The following is a 17878-nucleotide window of genomic DNA, read 5'->3' on the forward strand; positions in this document are numbered from 1 at the left end:
TGATTTACAATTGGCGCAACAGGAAGGAGTTCCTCAAAACTAGCTCTCATTTGTACTTAGACAGGAAGTCCCATTGAGGATATACTGTATCACTCCACAAGACTAATCATGTTATTTATTTGGGAGACAGTCAGGCTTATCTGGTGGTGGTGACCTGTTGTTATAGCAACTTCATAACAGATTATGTTTCTTCGAGAGGAGCAGGGAATGTGCAGCATTGTACTCATTACCATCCAATGGGAGCGGAAACAGAACAGAACAGCGTTGCTCTGATCTCTGGCTGTGCTGCTCAACATGCTTGACACTGTGTTGGTGTGTCTGCTGCTTCCCCCCTGCATTGCCAGGTGATGGTGGGATGTAGATGGGGGTGGAGGGAAGGAGGAATAGAGGGGGGAGATGGAGGGAGGGAGGGGTCGGGAAGTTTGCCAGCTGCTTTTGAATGAGTTATTGTTTGGTGTTGGAACACAGCTGGGAAGCATCAGGATGTGGAGATGCTCTTGCGCAGGTACATACTCCTACACAAACAGACACAGGGGTTTCTCCTAGATAGATACAGAAAGAGGTTGTCTATTTTATTCTCTTTTATTTCTTCCTTCCCTTGTATTCTATCAACATTAACTCTGTTTCGCTCCCTTTTCCCCCCCATCGCCGCCTCCCTCTTTCTTTCCAGTCAGTGAGGGTTTGGTTGTAAAGGGCTTGGGTTTGCGTTGCGGACTGTTGGAATCTGTGACTGATGTCATGGGAGAGAGAGAGAGAGAGAGAGAGCTCTGAGCCCGTACACATATAGACACTGACTGACTGTGCTGTCTGTGGGGATACATGAGATGATGTTCAATTTCACCCTCTTTAACTCAGCCATTCCAGGCTGGAGAGCTGAGGATGGGTGGACACGCCACGTTATTAACTTGGCTGGCTACACCATAGAGATGCCTTTCCTAACATTACCCATATGACTAGCCATTACTTCATATCATACAGTGTTACCCATTATACCACTTGGCTTGTCTTGTTAGTTATCTGAAGACGGATTTGAGAGGAAGAGGAAGTATGGAAGGAAGAGCGTGAATGAGTGAGCTGTCTGTGCGTTTTTATGTATGTTGTTTGCATGTTTGTGCCATGAATGCTTCCCTTATCGTGTCTCTGTTATGTCTCTCCTCTGTTCTAAACAGTGTCAACCTGAGTTTCTGCCTCTCTGCCAATGGGAAGTACCTACCAGACAACCTAGGTGAGCCGACTGTCCTCATCTGGTCCAGATGACGTACAATACCATATTACAAACTCTCAATTGCACACGAATATCAGATGTGCACACAACATTGTGTATGTTGAAATACTTTTCTGATGCTTTGTATTGTATTGTATTGTGACAAAGATATGAGGAGCAGTGTCAGGCTTCCAGAATCCCCATATCTGCTCTGATCCTTTTAATGATTTCCAATCAAAGCACTAGGCTCCTCTTTGTTCATACACAAGCCCAGCAATTATTCCACTAATCAGCCCTCTATGCATATAGTTACTGTGCTAGGTGCCATATGGTAAACAAACTACATAGTCTGGATTCTCTATTCGCTTGAGATTATGCAAGTTAGTTTTAATGTGATGGTGTGTAAAACAATAGCACATTCATGGTTGTGTGTATGTGTGTGTGTTCCAGGCTTCCTGGTAGAGGTGCAGTTGGACCGTCTGAAACACATGCAGAAGGGAGGGGTGAAGAGGGCTCTGTTTGTAGACTCCCAGCAGGCAATGCTTCAGAGGAGTGTGAGAGTGCGGAGCGGAGAGCGTGTGTGTCACGAGACCAAGATCTACCTGAGGGTAAGTCTGCTCTACCCAAAATTACAACCAAGTAATTGCACCATTACCACAAAAATGGAAGAGGAAAGTGGAAGGGGAAAAAGTAAGAACTGGTCTGTCGGCCCGGCATTAAAGACCATCATTGGTTAAAGAAAATTGTGATCAATAAAAAAGTATACCAGTTTCATTTAAGGACCAAATAATTGACAGCCGTGCCATATAGATTGCAAAATAGTTGGGAATAGATTTTTGACGTACTGATTCCATGGCACATGTGCTCCCGTATGGCGCAGCAGTCTAAGACACTGCATCTCAGTGCTTGAGGTGTCACTACACACCCCTGGTTCGAATCAAGGCTCCATCACAATCGGCCGTGATTGGGAGTCCCATAGGGCGGCGCACAATTGGCCCAGCGTCGTCCGGGTTTGGCAGGTGTAGGCCGTCATTGTAAATAAGAATTTGTTTTTACCTGACTTGCCTGGTTAAATAAAGGTTAAATAAAAAATAAAAATAAACATGGTTTTTGAACTGATATGCAAAACGATGCCAGATTCAAAACTTAGAATTTTTCTATGTAAATTATTATACAGAATTCTTGCAACCAACATAATGTCATTTATATGGAGGATACAACCTTCCCAGCTAAGTAGATTTAGCTGCGAAGAGGCAGAATCATTAGATCATTTGTTTTGGTACTGTCCATATGTAGCTTGTTTTTGGTCACAGATAACACTACTGGGTGATCTAAAAAGTCATAGTCAATCGATCAATAATATAATATTACTTTTAGCAAAAATGTTTATTTTCAATATACAATCTGTAGAAACAATGAGAATAGGAAGGTTCAGAACTTTTGTGAAGCATTACAGCACCGTTGAAAAATATATAGCAAATAGAAATCCAATATGGATGGTGTTAAGAGATAGATGGGAGGGGTTGAATGGAGCTGAAGGTTGGGACTAATAACAACAAGATAACTCATGTAAAACATACTGTGTCCGTAAAACCTATATATGTAAGAACTTTTTTGAAAGAGCACAGTTTAGTATACAGTAATCCCTCGTTTATCGCGGGGGTTACGTTCCGAAAATGACCCGCGATAAGTGAAATCCGCGAAATAGAAAACTTCTTTTTTTTTTTACAATTAGCAACTATTACATGTATACAAATACAGTGACTCACGTGTAGGCCGTTTCACTGCTCTTCAGACTGGGCCGCTGCATCCTGACTGCGCTCTGCAGTGTTCTCTTCTTCTGAAGCCCGCGGTGCAGGTGTGTTTGTTCGGGAGAAGAGCATAGTGATAGGCAGCTGTTGTCGCTCTTTTTTCTTCTTTGCAAAAAGATCCTTGTACACCGACATGCCACCATCGATTACGTTGGAGAACTGTAATGAACGGCTCATCAAAGGGTCCCATTCCTCAGCTACTCGCTTAAGTTCAGTGGCCATTCGCACCATGGTTGCTAAGCGACCAAGCGTTAGTCCTTCCTTCCTTCCTGGCCAACTTAATGTAAATTTGCCAAGCTGTTTTATGTACGTACACATAACTGCACGAGACGACAAAATGATAGCACAATTCGTAGCATGTTTTGATACAAGAAGCGGGAGTGAGTTTTTAGCGAATCAGAATGCAGAGCACAATGCACCAAAAAAAAATAAAAAATGCATTATGAAAATCCGCGAAATAGCGAATCCGCGATAAGTGAACCGCGAAGTGGCGAGGGATCACTGTATACATCTCTCTCTCCGTCTCTATCTGTCTCTCTCTGTCTCTCTCTGTCTCTCTATCTGTCTCTGTACCTCTCTCTATCTATCTGTCTCTGTCCCTCTCTCTATCCGTCTCTGTCTCTATCTGTCTCTGTCTCTATCTGTCTCTGTCTCTCTCTCTCTCCCTCTCTGTCTCTCTCTCTATCTCTCTCTCTGTCTCTCTCTGTGTCTCTGTCCCTCTCTCTATCCATCTCTATCTGTCTCCGTCTCTCTATCTGTCTCTCTCTGTCTCTCTATATCTGTCTCTGTCTCTCTCTCTCTTTCTCTCTCTCTCTCTCTCTCTCTATGTCTATCTATCTGTCTCTATCTGTCTCTGTCTCTGTATCTGTCTCTGTCTCTCTCTCTGTCTCTCTATCTGTCTCTCTCTGTGTCTCTGTCCCTCTCTCTATCCATCTCTATCTGTCTCCATCTCTCTATCTGTCTCTCTCTGTCTCTCTCTCTCTCTCTCTCTCTCTCTCTCTCTCTCTCTCTCTCTCTCTCTCTCTCTCTCTCTCTCTCTCTCTCTCTCTCTCTCTCTCTCTCTCTCTCTCTCTCTCTCTCTCTCTCTCTCTCTCTCTCTCTCTCTCTCTCTCTCTCTATGTCTATCTATCTGTCTCTGTCTCTGTCTCTGTCTCTCTCTCGCTCTCGCTCTCTCTGTCTCTGTCTCTCTATCTGTCTCTCTCTGTCTCTCTCTCTATCTCTCTCTCTATCGCTGTCTCTGTCTCTCTCTGTCTCTCTCTGTCTCTGTCCATCTGTCCCTCTATCTGTTTCTCTATCTGCCTCTGTCTCTATCTGTCTCTCTATCTGTCTTTGTCTCTCTATCTGTCTCTCTATCTGCCTCTCTATCTGCCTCTCTATCTGTCTCTCTCTCTGCCTCTGCCTCTGTCTCTCTCTCTATTTCTGTCTCTCTCTCTATCTCTGTCTCTGTCTCTCTCTGTCTCTATCTCTCTGTCCATCTGTCTCTCTATCTGTTTCTCTATCTGCCTCTGTCTCTATCTGTCTCTCTATCTGTCTTTGTCTCTCTATCTGTCTCTCTATCTGCCTCTCTATCTGTCTCTCTCTCTGCCTCTGCCTCTGTCTCTCTCTCTATTTCTGTCTCTCTCTCTATCTCTGTCTCTGTCTCTCTCTGTCTCTATCTCTCTGTCCATCTGTCTCTCTATCTGTCTCTATCTGTCTCTGTCTCTCTATCTGCCTCTCTATCTGCCTCTATCTGTCTCTCTCTCTCTGTCTCTCTCTCTGTCTCTCTCTCTCTGTCTCTCTCTCTGTCTCTCTATCTGCCTCGGTCTCTATCTGTCTCTTTATCTGCCTCTGTCTCTCTATCTGTCTCTCTATCTGTCTCTGTCTCTCTATCTGTCTCTCTATCTGTCTCTCTATCTGTCTGTATCTGTCTCTCTATCTGTTTCTCTATCTGTCTCTGTCTCTCTATCTGTCTCTGTCTCTCTATCTGTCTCTCTATCTGTCTCTTTATCTGCCTCTGTCTCTCTATCTGTCTCTGTCTCTCTCTCTGTCTCTGTCTCTGTCTCTCTCTCTGTCTCTGTCTCTCTCTCTGTCTCTCTATCTGTCTCTTTATCTGCCTCTGTCTCTCTATCTGTCTCTCTATCTGTCTCTCTATCTGTCTCTCTATCTGTCTCTCTATCTGTCTGTATCTGTCTCTCTATCTGTTTCTCTATCTCTCTCTGTCTGTCTCTGTCTCTCTATCTGTCTCTCTATCTGCCTCTGTCTCTCTCTCTGTATCTGTCTCTGTATCTGTCTCTCTATCTGTCTCTCTGTCTCTATCTGACTGCAGGATGACAAGGAGTTCAGAGATAAGCTCTCCTCCATCTACATCTCCCTCAACTTCAGTCTGGATCCTCAGGCAGCGTTCGACTCCCACGGACTCAGACCCATCCTTAACTACCAGACCACCGAGCTCATCGAGCAGAAGGTACTTCAATACACCCCCCCTCTGTCTAACTATGACCGCCCCAGCACCCCCACAGCACTGCTGACCCCCCAGCACCACTGACCACCCTGCACAGCAACCCACAGCACCACTGACCCCCCAGTACAACAACCCCACAGCACCACTGACCCCCCCAGCCATCACCCCCGCAGCACTCCTGACCCCCAGCACACCCTCCCGCCCTTCTGTCTGACCCTCAGCACACCCTCCCGCCATTCTGTCTGACCCCCAGCGCAGCACTCCAACCCTGGAGGACTACTCTGAGTCAACAGCCCCTGTATCTCTGGTGGTGGAGCACTGCACATGTTTTAATGAACAAGGCTTAGTGAAGGCGTGGCTGGAAATCCATTCACTCACTCAGAGGTGATGGTAATGTTTTCACCTTGACCAGACCTCCCCCTTCCTTCCCTCTCCCCCACACATACCCTCAGAAAGACCAAGGCTGCTCTCCTAGTTGATTTCCAAACCGCTCTGCTGGGAAGGGGTCCAGAGGGTCTGGAAAGCAGTTTTCAACAGAAGAAATGTGAGGCATGTGCACACTATGGTGGAGAGAGAGTTCGAGTTTGACTGCCCCTCCAGGAATAGCAGCTTTCAGCCCAGATAGGCTGTGTAACGGTTGATAAGTCGTGTTCCGACTGAGGGGTGCACAGTCAGACACACGGGGTTAATAGATATTTCTGGGTGGGGCCAATGGGGTGCTTCGCTCGCAGCACACAGGCCATGTGCCATCTGGTGTAGATTTGTCTGAATTTTTCCAGTTTTCTCCTGGCAGGCAGAGAGAGGGAGAGAGACGTGAGCAGGGCTCAACGTGTGGGCTGCCTGCCTTCAGCTGTGGCGTGCTGGACCATATGGCAGAAATGTAGACACTGACTCAAGTAACAAATTTGATGACTTGAGTCTCAACTTAATAGAAAATAAAATAACTTGAGACTTAAGACTGATGACTTGAAATGATCTGTCCGGGTTTTGAACGTTTTGTGGCACAGAGTCTCCGTGGATTACTTTCCACACAGCCAGACACAGTAACCGCAGCCTCTCTCTCCCTCTGGATTTCACTCTCTCTGTATTTATTTATCTCCCTTCATCTCTCTCCCTCTGTATTTCACTCTCTCTGTATTTATTTATCTCTCTTCATCTCTCTCCCTCTGTATTTCACTCTCTCTGTATTTATTTATCTCCCTTCATCTCTCTCCCTCTGTATTTCACTCTCTCTGTATTTATTTATCTCCCTTCATCTCTCTCCCTCTGTATTTCACACTCTCTGTATTTATTTATCTCCCTTCATCTCTCTCCCTCTGAGCAGGGCAGTACTGAGCCCTGTCATTGGTGTCTCCTTGTTATATCAAAGCTGCTGGGGCCTCATCAGATCTGCTGTGTTGTACTTACACTACATCTAAATACTGAACTCTAAAAATTCTGTTGTAGTACTGAAACTGAACTTCAGAGTGGGGCTCGAATAACCCATGTGTGTCTATGATGTATGGGGGGGGGGGGGGGGGGTTAGTAGTGTAAAGCTGCTGACATATTTCATTAATCATGGATACCCATTGTGAATGTAACACCGTGTAGGGGGTGATTACTGACTACCGCCTGGATTTAATCACATGCACCATGCTTTATTATGGATTTCACTATATGGCATCGTATGTACTGGGCTGGCAGTTGTGGTTTACCCCGGTTCTCACACCCTCTGGTTGCCGAGTGAGAGCTCACTGATGCCTCTGTGTAGTTTCAGAGTTTCTCTGTAATGTGCTCCACATGTTGCCGTGAAGCCGGGGCACTGTCAGTTGATATTTCTTAGCTTCAGCGAGGATAGGAACCTGTAACTTTTTCTCTGACTGACTGGGTCTGACTGTGGGCCATGCAGCACACACTGAGGGGGCAGAGTGAGCTGGAGGTTACTATGGTTACCCTGCTTTCCCTTAATTAGAACCCCTGGCTGTGTAATGACAGGGGAGGCGCTGAGCTCTTTCTAATCTCCCTCAACTTCTATTTATTATCCTCATTGTCATCTAAAGCATCATGATCATCACACTGTGATGGAATCACACAGGGAAACCATTACCTACGCTAAACCTGCTACACACACACACACATGTTCAGTGGTTATTGCACCCTGTCCTGCTTCATGTCTTTCTGGTCTTTCTGAGTCTAGGCCTCAAGATCACCCTGGCCTAAAGGCGTTGGCATGATTCCCAGCTGAAACAGTTCGGAAGAGTTTGTGCACATATTATGTCAACATTTTGTGACGTTTTTGTTTGTTTTGGACTTCAGTGAGTGTTTTTTCGGCTGTTCGGGCACACAACATTTTTTCTAGAGGCAAGCCGAAGTTTGGAGCCGAATCAGACACGCACTACAAACAAGGAGGAGGATAGACTACTGGATGTGTTGTGTACAGTGGTTTTATTGTCAAAGATGCACTAATACCGCTTGGGAATGTCTAGAGGCAGGATTGTCCATGTAGAAGGTACAGAAATGAGTTAAGGTGGTGCAGAGTTCTTCTGACCTGTCTCTGCAGCGCTGTGTCACAGACTAAAGCACAGACTGTGTTGGGGGTTTGAGATCCCCACCAGGTACAGCCTGTGATTGGCTGACCAGGTCATATGACTCTAGCCAGGGGATAGTGTTCTGGAAGGGCCCAACATAGTAGCCAGGGCCAGAGGTGTGAAACCGGGGGATGGTAGTCACTGCTGAGCTGGAGAGTTTCCCTCTAAATGTTGTGCCTCTGTGTCCCAGGCCAGAGAGAGGGGTTAAAACAGAGGTTTTGATCACACAGTCAGACGTGATCTTGAGCTTTTCCTGCCTTCTTATTGAGCCATTTCCCTCAAAAGGGAAGTGAAGTCAGACATGAGGCTGAATTAGTGTTATTTGTGTCATCACACACAGTCATACAGTCTATAACCTTCCCCGGGAGAGAGGACTGTTAACAGTAGTATTACACATGTCTGGTCTGTAGTGATGACACTCTACTCGGGGGACGATGGGCGGTTGAAGGTTGGACTGGAATATATTCCTCATTATTGGCTACACGACATGTCCCGTCCCGCTACAGTCACTCTATTGTATGTTTACCATCAAAGCAAAGTGTGTCTAATTCTCTGTGTGAATTCTAATTGAAAGAAGTGTAGGCTTCATTTTTAACGGGGCCTGTGTGATCATGTATACGCTCTGTCACTGTTTAATGTGTTCCTCTCATCTTCTTCCCTCCTCCAGGCCCAGATTCTGCTGGACTGTGGAGAAGACAACATCTGTGTTCCTGACTTAAAGCTGGCGGTGCACGGGTGAGTTAGTCCCTTCATTTCCTTCTCTATAAGTCCTAGACCATACACGGCTCAGGACATCCACTGGATCAGGAGAATATAGCTATGTATGGTCAACTGTGAGCCAGGTTGTATGTAGTAAGTGAACTTTTCACCCCACTATGCAGATGAGTCGGCCTTGTTGTTGTTTTGGTCTGATGGGTAAGTAAAGCTGTGTCGTGCTCCACCCGTTTTTTTAGTTTAGCCAGTCTGTTAATAGCCCTACAATGCTCCACTAACAGAAGATACTACCGTGCTTTGAAAACAGGAAGGAGTGCTGGTCTACAGGGACAGGGATTGGCTGTCAAGCTGGTGGGGGGAAAAAGACAGGTGGGATGGAACAGATTTGTTTGGAACGTATGGGGACTGGGGAGGGAGTTGTATGTGTGCCAACCAGTACCAGCCTCCCTCTCGAATTGTTTCAGAGCATCGTATTCAGAGCATCGACACACTTTGATCTGTTGGCATTTTGCTCCCTCTCTCTCTCTTGCTCTCTTTCTGCCCTATCATTTTGATTTCTATATTTGTTTGCGCTTTCAATTCGTCATTAGTCTTCTATCACATAAACAAGTCCATTTAAGTAATTATAAGTTTTAATAAAAATCTAATCAAATTTTATTGGTCACATACACATATTTAGAAGTTTGTTATTGCGGGTGTAGTGAAATGCGTGTGTCCCTAGCTCCAACAGTGCTGTAATATCTAACAATTCACAACAATGCATACAAATCTAAAAGTAAAATAATGGAATTAAGAAATATATAAATATTAGGACGAGCAATGTCAGAGTGGCATTGACAAAAATACAGTAGAATAGAATACAGTATATACATATGAGATGAGTAAAGCAGTATGTAAACATTATTCAACTATCTATTAAAGTGACCAGTGATTCCATGTTTATGTATATAGGGCAGCAGCCTCTAAGCTGCAGGATTGAATAACCAGGTGGTAGCCGGCTAGTGATGGCTATTTAACAGTCTGATGGCCTTGAGATAGAAGCTGATTTTCAGTCTCTCGGTCCCATCTTTGATGCACCTGTACTGACCTTGCCTTCTGTATGATAGCGGGGTGAACAGGCCGTGGCTCGGGTGGTTGATGTCCTGTGACATCAGGTGATGTAGGTGTCCTTGAGGGCAGACGACACCACCCACTGGAGAGCCCTGTGTTGGGCAGACGACACCACCCACTGGAGAGCCCTGTGTTGGGCAGACGACACCACCCACTGGAGAGCCCTGTGTTGGGCAGATGACACCACCCACTGGAGAGCCCTGCGGTTGCGGCGGTGCATTTGCCGTACCAGGCGGTGATACAGCCCGACAGAATGCTCTCAATTTTGCATCTATAAAAGTTTGTGAGGGTTTTAGGGGCCAAGCCAAATTTCTTCAGCCTCCTGAGGTTGAAGAGGTGCTGTTGCGCCTTCTTCACCACACTGTCTGTGTGGGTGGACCATTTCAGATCGTCAGTGATGTGTACGCAGAGGAACTTGAAGCTTTTCACCTTCTCCACTGCGGTCCCGTCAATGTGGATAGGGGCGTGCTCCCTCTGCTTTTTCCTGGAGTCCATGATCAGCTCCTTCGTTTTGTTGACGTTGATGGAGAGGTTATTTTCCTGGCACCAATCCGCCAGGGCCCTCACCTCCTCCCTGTAGGCTGTCTTATCATTGTTGGTAATCAGGCCTACTGCTGTTGTTTCGTCTGCAAACTTGATGATTGAGTTGGAGACATGTGTGGCCACGCAGTCATGGGTGAACAGGGAGTACAGGAGGGGGCTGAGCACACACCCTTGTGGGGCCCCTGTGTTGAGGATCAGTGAAGTGGAGATGTTGTTTCCTACCTTCACCACCTGGGGGCAGCCTGTCAGGAAGTTGCATAGGGCAGGGTTCAGACCCAGAGCCCTGAGTATGATGATGAGCTTGGAGGCCACTATGGTGTTGAAGGCTGAGCTATAGTCAATGAACAGCGTTCTTACATAGGTATTCCTCTTGTCCAGATGGGATTGGTCAGTGTGCATTCCAATGGCGATTGCATCGTCTGTGGATCTATTGGGGCGGTAAGTAAATTGAAGTGGGTCTAGAGTGTCAGGTAAGGTAGAGGTGATATGATCCTTAACTAGCCTCTCATTGAACTTCATGATGACAGAAGTGAGTGCTACAGGGCGATAGTTCAGGTGAGGAAAATCATAATGCATTAACTGTCTTTGGCAGTTAGATGATAGTGCTGCATTAATTTCAATACTTTGTATAATAGTAGCTTGGGGCAAAGGGTCAATTATGAAATTCCCAGCAATGTATCCGAGACATATCCTTCATTCCTGTAGTTGATATTTCTACTGTTTTCCTGCCAAGGCACACAACCTGTTCCACCAATGCCCCAGAGGAAAGGTTTTTGTTTTTTGTGGATTCTTTCAATGTTAGCCCTTTGTTTTCTTTAAAGGGAAAATCCACTCAAACTATTTAGGAATTTTTTTCATTAGTCCATACAGTCCCAAACTGTTTTGTATGTCAGCAGTCAAGTTTTCAAGAAGTGTCCCTGGCTGTTGGAGTCTGACTAGGCTGGCTGGCTGGCTGTTTTAGTCTGACTTGGCTGGCTGTAGGAGGCTGGCTGGCTGGCTGGCTGTAGGAGGCTGGCTGGCTGGCTGGCTGTAGGAGGCTGGCTGGTTGGCTGGCTGTAGGAGGCTGACTAGGCTGGCTGGCTGTAGGAGGCTGACTAGGCTGGCTGGCTGTAGGAGGCTGACTAGGCTAGCTGGCTGTAGGAGGCTGACTAGGCTGGCTGGCTGTAGGAGGCTGACTAGGCTAGCTGGCTGTAGGAGGCTGACTAGGCTGGCTGGCTGTAGGAGGCTGACTAGGCTAGCTGGCTGTAGGAGGCTGACTAGGCTAGCTGGCTGTAGGAGGCTGACTAGGCTGGCTGGCTGTAGGAGGCTGACTAGGCTGGCTGGCTGGCTGTAGGAGGCTGACTAGGCTAGCTGGCTGTAGGAGGCTGACTAGGCTGGCTGGCTGTAGGAGGCTGACTAGGCTGGCTGGCTGTAGGAGGCTGACTAGGCTGGCTGGCTGTAGGAGGCTGACTAGGCTGGCTGGCTGTAGGAGGCTGACTAGGCTGGCTGGCTGTAGGAGGCTGACTAGGCTGGCTGGCTGTAGGAGGCTGACTAGGCTGTCTGGCTGTAGGAGGCTGACTAGGCTGTCTGGCTGTAGGAGGCTGACTAGGCTGTCTGGCTGTAGGAGGCTGACTAGGCTGTCTGGCTGTAGGAGGCTGACTAGGCTGGCTGGCTGTAGGAGGCTGACTAGGCTAGCTGGCTGTAGGAGGCTGACTAGGCTGGCTGGCTGTAGGAGGCTGACTAGGCTAGCTGGCTGTAGGAGGCTGACTAGGCTGGCTGGCTGTAGGAGGCTGACTAGGCTGGCTGGCTGACTGGCCAGCAGAAGATCAGTGTTTGAAATATGGTCCATGTTGCTTCCTCTCTGCCTGGTTTTATGAGTTCAGCTGTAATTAGAAGCGTGTGTGTGGCCCTTGTATGGAATTCCTCTCTCATTGTGTTCAGAGAGGGAGAGAGCTGGAGGGAGAGATGGAGGGGAAGGGGGATATGTTTTAAAGTCCTAGTCTGTGCTCTATCGCATGTATGACTTTATTGCTACATTGGAAAAGTTTTGTGTGAGGGTGATGCAGGGGGAGGGAAGGGGGTCAGGGGGAGGGGGAGGGAATTTCCTGAGATGAATCTATGTGATATGCTTTGGGCTGTGTCCCGTTCTGAATCCCGGCTCTAAATCAGCCTGATATGTATAGCAGAAAGCCTGAACAGGGAAGAGGAAGAGACAAAGCACAAAGTATCAGGCTATAGCAACAAAACATGTTAGTGGCCAGACTGCTATTGCCAACTACTATGTGAACTGTACACAAAGCTTTAACAGTTTTCTCTCCCACCTCTCTGTGCTTATTTACCCTCAGAGACCCGACACCCCTTGACCTGACCTCTGACCCCTGACCCTATTAGTAATCAATTTCTGGTTTTGTTGGTCCATCAGGGACAGGAAGGAAGTGTACCTAGGTGACGACAACTCGCTGACCTTGACTTTCAATGCGCGGAACGAGGGGGAAGGAGGGGCCTATGAGGCTGAACTGTATGTGGTGTTACCTCCTGAAGCAGACTACAGCGGTATAGCTCGCAATAACGAGGTGAGAGCAAATACTAAACATTCAGCTCACCCCAGCATTTCTATTAGATATGGAGGCTCCCAGTCTATTGGCTTATAAGACTTACAATGATAGATTTATTGGGAGGAGGACTGTTATGGAAGTTATGAAAACTTTAAATGGAACCAAATGTTCTTGAGTTATGAAACGTTTTATAATGTTGCTGACTGCTGCCATCTTTAACACGTCATCTTGCAAAATAGATTTGAGCTAATTGAGAGTAGCCTATTTACATAAGGATTAAATAATAAAATGAGTCTAAAGATTGTAAATATCTTTCTTCTCTATTGTGTTCTAATTTCAAAATATTTTCTCTTCTTTCTCACCCAGAGCCTGACCCAGCTGACCTGTAGCTACGAGGCTGAGAACCAGACCCGCTACCTCAGCTGTGACCTGGGCAATCCCATGAAGTCTGGCACCAGCGTAAGTCAAGGATTTAGGTTCTGCTCGCCCTTTCTGAAAGTGTTAGTTATGAGTAGGGCCAGGAGTATTTGCTGGTTAGGTCACATGGGTGGAAAACAGGAGCAGTTCTGTCTCTTGAAGTGAAAACATTATTGACGTTTCAGCCATCTTGTTCTCAATCAGAATGAGGTCACATGGACCTAAAAAGATACTCCTGCTCTGGTCCTACTCAAGACCTTTCTGAAGCGCATTGATTATGAATAGGGCAACCAGGTTTTCCTGATTAGGTCACATGATCCTGGCCCTTCTCATAAGTAATATCCTTCATTAGTTCTGATGAGTGGTGATGACCAGTGGAATAGTGCGCTAGCCCTCTGAGATTTGTTTAGTGGTGGAAAACAGTCATCGGAGCTATGCAGAGAATCCCTTTTTTCTCCTGTGTGAAGGAAGGGATTGTGTTGTGCTATCGAGGGGTTGGTAGAGAACTGGACAGGAACGACTTTCTTGTCATGTTACATCAGTGTTCAGAGAGGAAGTTCCTGTCCGGTTAGCAGGAAGCTGGTCTACGTCCCTGCTGAGCAGAGGTTCCCTTCTAATGACCTGCTGGTCGTGGGCAGTGGGTTGCTGTGGGTTTGTAGTGTGTCTGACTGTAGAGGAAGACTGTAAAGTGGACGTTGGTGGAGAGGTTTTTCTGATAAAATTGTTTTATTTCAAGTGTAAACTAAAGTTGAAAAACTTTAGTATGCAACAGATACATAGTGTATATATAGATCCTGCCATTGTAATACTCATTGTGTGCACTAGCCTAGTTTGTACCTGGAGTGGATTAGTGATAATTCAGAATTGCATATATACAGACAGATGATATGGATTAATATATTCATTGAGAAACCAGCATTTTTATGAGCAGTATTTTCATTGTTTTAACATTGCACACACACACACACACACACACACACACACACACACACACACACACACACACACACACACACACACACACACACACACACACACACACACACACACACACACACACACAGTTAAATAGTAAAAGCTTTAACCTTGCTGGTCTACTGATTGCAATTAATGTGCTGTACGTGCGTGTGGTTTGGATGGAAAATAAAAGTGGCATGACATTCCAATAGAGAAAAGGGCAGCAGAACAGAATGCTGTAACCAAGAACTCCCAGACCTGCATGCCCAGGTGTATACCACCCAGACAGACAGGCAGACAGATAGACAGAGAGTACTGATTGATTGATCTCTGAACAGAACAACAGAATTGGGAGGAGAGAAGAGGAGAGGCAAAGCCTGTTAGCCTGGTGGGAACCCCCCCCGGTATGCTAATGTCTGCTCACTGTCTCTGTACTGTATGTGTAAAAAATAGTAACAAAACAGTGCACAGGTTCCCTCACAAGGTTGGCTCTGTTCTGTTGGTTGCAATATCCCTTAGCCATTAGTACCTCTGTCTCTCTTACATCATGTTGGGGCTGAAGTCCTTGACCACGTTGCTTCTCATCTGCAGCTGTGGGCAGGCCTGCGTTTCACTGTGCCACGACTGAAGGACACACGCAAGACGGTTCAGTTTGAGCTGCAGATCCGCAGGTATGACTCACAGTTACCTCTCCTCTCTAAGCATATGTTTGTCCTGGGACTATAACTGGACATGTGTTTGTGTCATTGACCAAATAATTGAAGGCTCAACTTTCCAAGGCACACTTACCAGACAGTTGCTGATAGGTGTGTATTCTGTACTTCCCCACCCTCTCTCTCTCCCTATTTCCACAGTAAAAATGAGAATAATTCCCACAGTGAGGTGGTGCCCTACAAGCTGGAGGTGGTTGTCCAGGCCGATGTTATTTTACAGGGGTGAGTTCAGAGAAAAGTCTGGCGGTGTTAGAAAACCTTTTGGAACTCCAGAAAAATGCTATTCTTTAACCCCTCAAACACACACACTCAGTCACTCACTCTCTCGCTGCTATCTTCTCTCTGCTATCTCTCGTTATCTCCGCTCTCTCTCTTTTTGAAGTGTCTCCCGGCCAGACAAGGTCTTCTTCCCTCCCCCCAACTGGAAGGTCTCCAAGACCCCCCAGGAGGAGCAGGACATTGGGCCTGTAGTCCAACACGTCTATGAAGTAAGGAGCCAGAGGGTTGGGGTTGGGGTTGGGGTTGGGCAGGTTAGGATTAGGATTAGGATTAGGGTGGGAAGATCCAATGGAACATTCAATGCATAGAAAAAGGGAAGTGCATCAAAACCGTCAGTGGACATTCTCTTTTTTCAATGTAAGCAGCCAGAGGCCCTCCAGGAGGCTAGCTGCTAGCCGGCTGGACAGGCAGAGTCATCGGGATGTAGCACAGGGTTCTATACAGAAGACACTGGCCTTTAGCAGGTCTGTAGTAGCAGGTAGTACTTCCCAGACAGTGGCCTTTGTGTAGAAGCACACCAGACATACACTACTTCCTGGGGAAACAGAGAAGCAAACCAAACAGGCACTACTTCCTGGAGAAGCTGAGAAGCACACCAGACGGACACTACTTCCTGGGGAAGCAGAGAAGCACACCAGACGGACACTACTTCCTGGGGAAGCAGAGAAGCACACCAGACGGACACTACTTCAAATCAAATCGTATTAGTCACATTCACCTTACAGTGAAATGCTTACTTACGAGCCCCTAACCAACAATGCAGTTAAAAAAAATACACATAAGAATAAGAAATAAAAGTAACTAAATAAAAGTAATATAATAAAAAAGTAACTATAATAAAAGTAATTAAAGAGCAGCAGTAAAACAACATTAACGAGACTATATACAGGAGGGTACCTGTACAGAGTCAATGTGCGGGGGCACCAGTTAGTTGAGGTAGTATGCATATTTAGGTAGAATTATTAAAGTGACTATGCATAGATGACAACAACAGAGAGTAGCAGCTGTGTAAAAAAGGGGTGGGGGGGGTGCAAATAGTCTGGGTAGCCATTTGAATTTGATTAGGTGTTCAGGAGTCTTATGGATTGGAGGTAGAAGCTGTTTATGAACAGATGTGAAGCCTCTTGGACCTAGACTTGGCGTTCCGGTACCGCTTGCCGTGCGGTAGCAGAGAGAACAGTCCGACTAGGGTGGCTGGAGTCTTTGATGGATGGCAGGAAGCTTGGCCCCAGTGATGTACTGGGCCATTCACACTACCCTCTGTAGTGCCTTGCGGTCGGAGGCCGAGCAGTTGCCATACGAGGTGGTGATGCAACCAGTCAGGATGCTCTCGATGGTGCAGCTGTAGAACCTTTTGAGGATCTTTGGACCCATGCCAAATCTTTTCAGTCTCCTGAGGGGGAACAGGTTTTGTCGTGCCCTCTTAACGCCTATCTTGGTGTGCTTGGACCATGTTAGTTTGTTGGTGATGTGGACACCAAGGGACTTGAAACTCTCAACCTGCTCCACTGCAGCCCGTCGATGAGAATGGGGGCGTGCTCGGTCCTCTTTTTCCTGTAGTCCACAATCATCTCCTTTGTTTTGATCACGATGAGAGAGAGGTTGTTGCCCTGGCACCACATGGCCAGGTCTCTGACCTCCTCCCTATAGGCTGTCTCGTCGTTGTCGGTGATCATTGGCAAACTTAATGATGGTGTTTGAGTTGTGTCTGGCCGTGCAGTCATGAGTGAACAGGGAGTACAGGAGGGGACTGAGCATGCACCCCTGAGGGGCCCCTGTGTTGAGGATCAGCGTGGCGGATGTTACCAACCCTTACCACCTGAGGGCGGCCCGTCAGGTGTTTAGTCCCAGGGTCCTTAGCTTATTGATGAGACTAGAGGGCACTATGGTGTTGAACGCTGAGCTGAGGTCAATGAATAGCATTCTCACATAAGTGTTCTTTTGTCCAGTTGGGAAAGGGCAGTGTGGAGTGCAATAGAGATTGCATCATCTGTGGATCTGTTGGGACGGTATGCAAATATCCTGGAGTGAGTCTAGGGTTTCTGGGATAATGGTGTTGATGTGAGCCATGACCAGCCTTTCAAAGCACTTCATGGCTACAGACGTGAGTGCTACGGGTCAGTAGTTATTTAGGCAGGTTGTCTTAGTGTTCTTGGGCACAGGCACTATGGTGGTCTGCTTACAACAGGTTTGTATTACAGACTCGGACAGGGAGAGGTTGAAAATGTCAGTGAAGACACTTGCCAGTTGGTCAGCTCATGCTCGCAGTACACGTCCTGGTAATCCCTGCGGCCTTGTGAATGTTGTGAAAGAGAAAGAAGAAGAAAGAAAGACATTCCAGGACGCACAGGGGTTTGTTTTGAGCCTTACATCATTACAAGTCTAACTCAATTTGTAAGGACAACCTAGACTTATGTTGTCAGACATCCCACCGGACAACCTTTCTCAGAACAGGAAGAAAAACAGTGCTCAAGTTTAGATGACATCACATCAACATTCCATTTCCTGGAGGTCTGGGTCAGCCTGAACAGATTCATTTTTTGAGAACAAAGACCAGGTGGGGGATTATATTCTTGTAATATTCTACTT

General features: G+C 46.6%; 1 protein-coding gene across 1 annotated transcript in view; it reads left to right on the forward strand.

The window, feature by feature from the left end:
- The window catches only part of LOC139557592 (integrin alpha-5-like), an 86508-nt gene that overhangs the window by 50645 nt on the left and 17985 nt on the right, over positions 1-17878 (forward strand). The window contains exons 16-24 of the mRNA XM_071372596.1: positions 1170-1225; positions 1655-1812; positions 5321-5458; positions 8690-8757; positions 12791-12941; positions 13290-13382; positions 14889-14968; positions 15152-15232; positions 15393-15498. Coding sequence (XP_071228697.1) covers positions 1170-1225; positions 1655-1812; positions 5321-5458; positions 8690-8757; positions 12791-12941; positions 13290-13382; positions 14889-14968; positions 15152-15232; positions 15393-15498 — 931 coding nt within the window. The remainder of the gene's footprint in view (positions 1-1169; positions 1226-1654; positions 1813-5320; positions 5459-8689; positions 8758-12790; positions 12942-13289; positions 13383-14888; positions 14969-15151; positions 15233-15392; positions 15499-17878) is intronic.

Source organism: Salvelinus alpinus, chromosome 28 (assembly GCF_045679555.1).
Source record: "Salvelinus alpinus chromosome 28, SLU_Salpinus.1, whole genome shotgun sequence".
In the NCBI taxonomy this organism is placed as follows: Eukaryota; Metazoa; Chordata; class Actinopteri; order Salmoniformes; family Salmonidae; genus Salvelinus; species Salvelinus alpinus.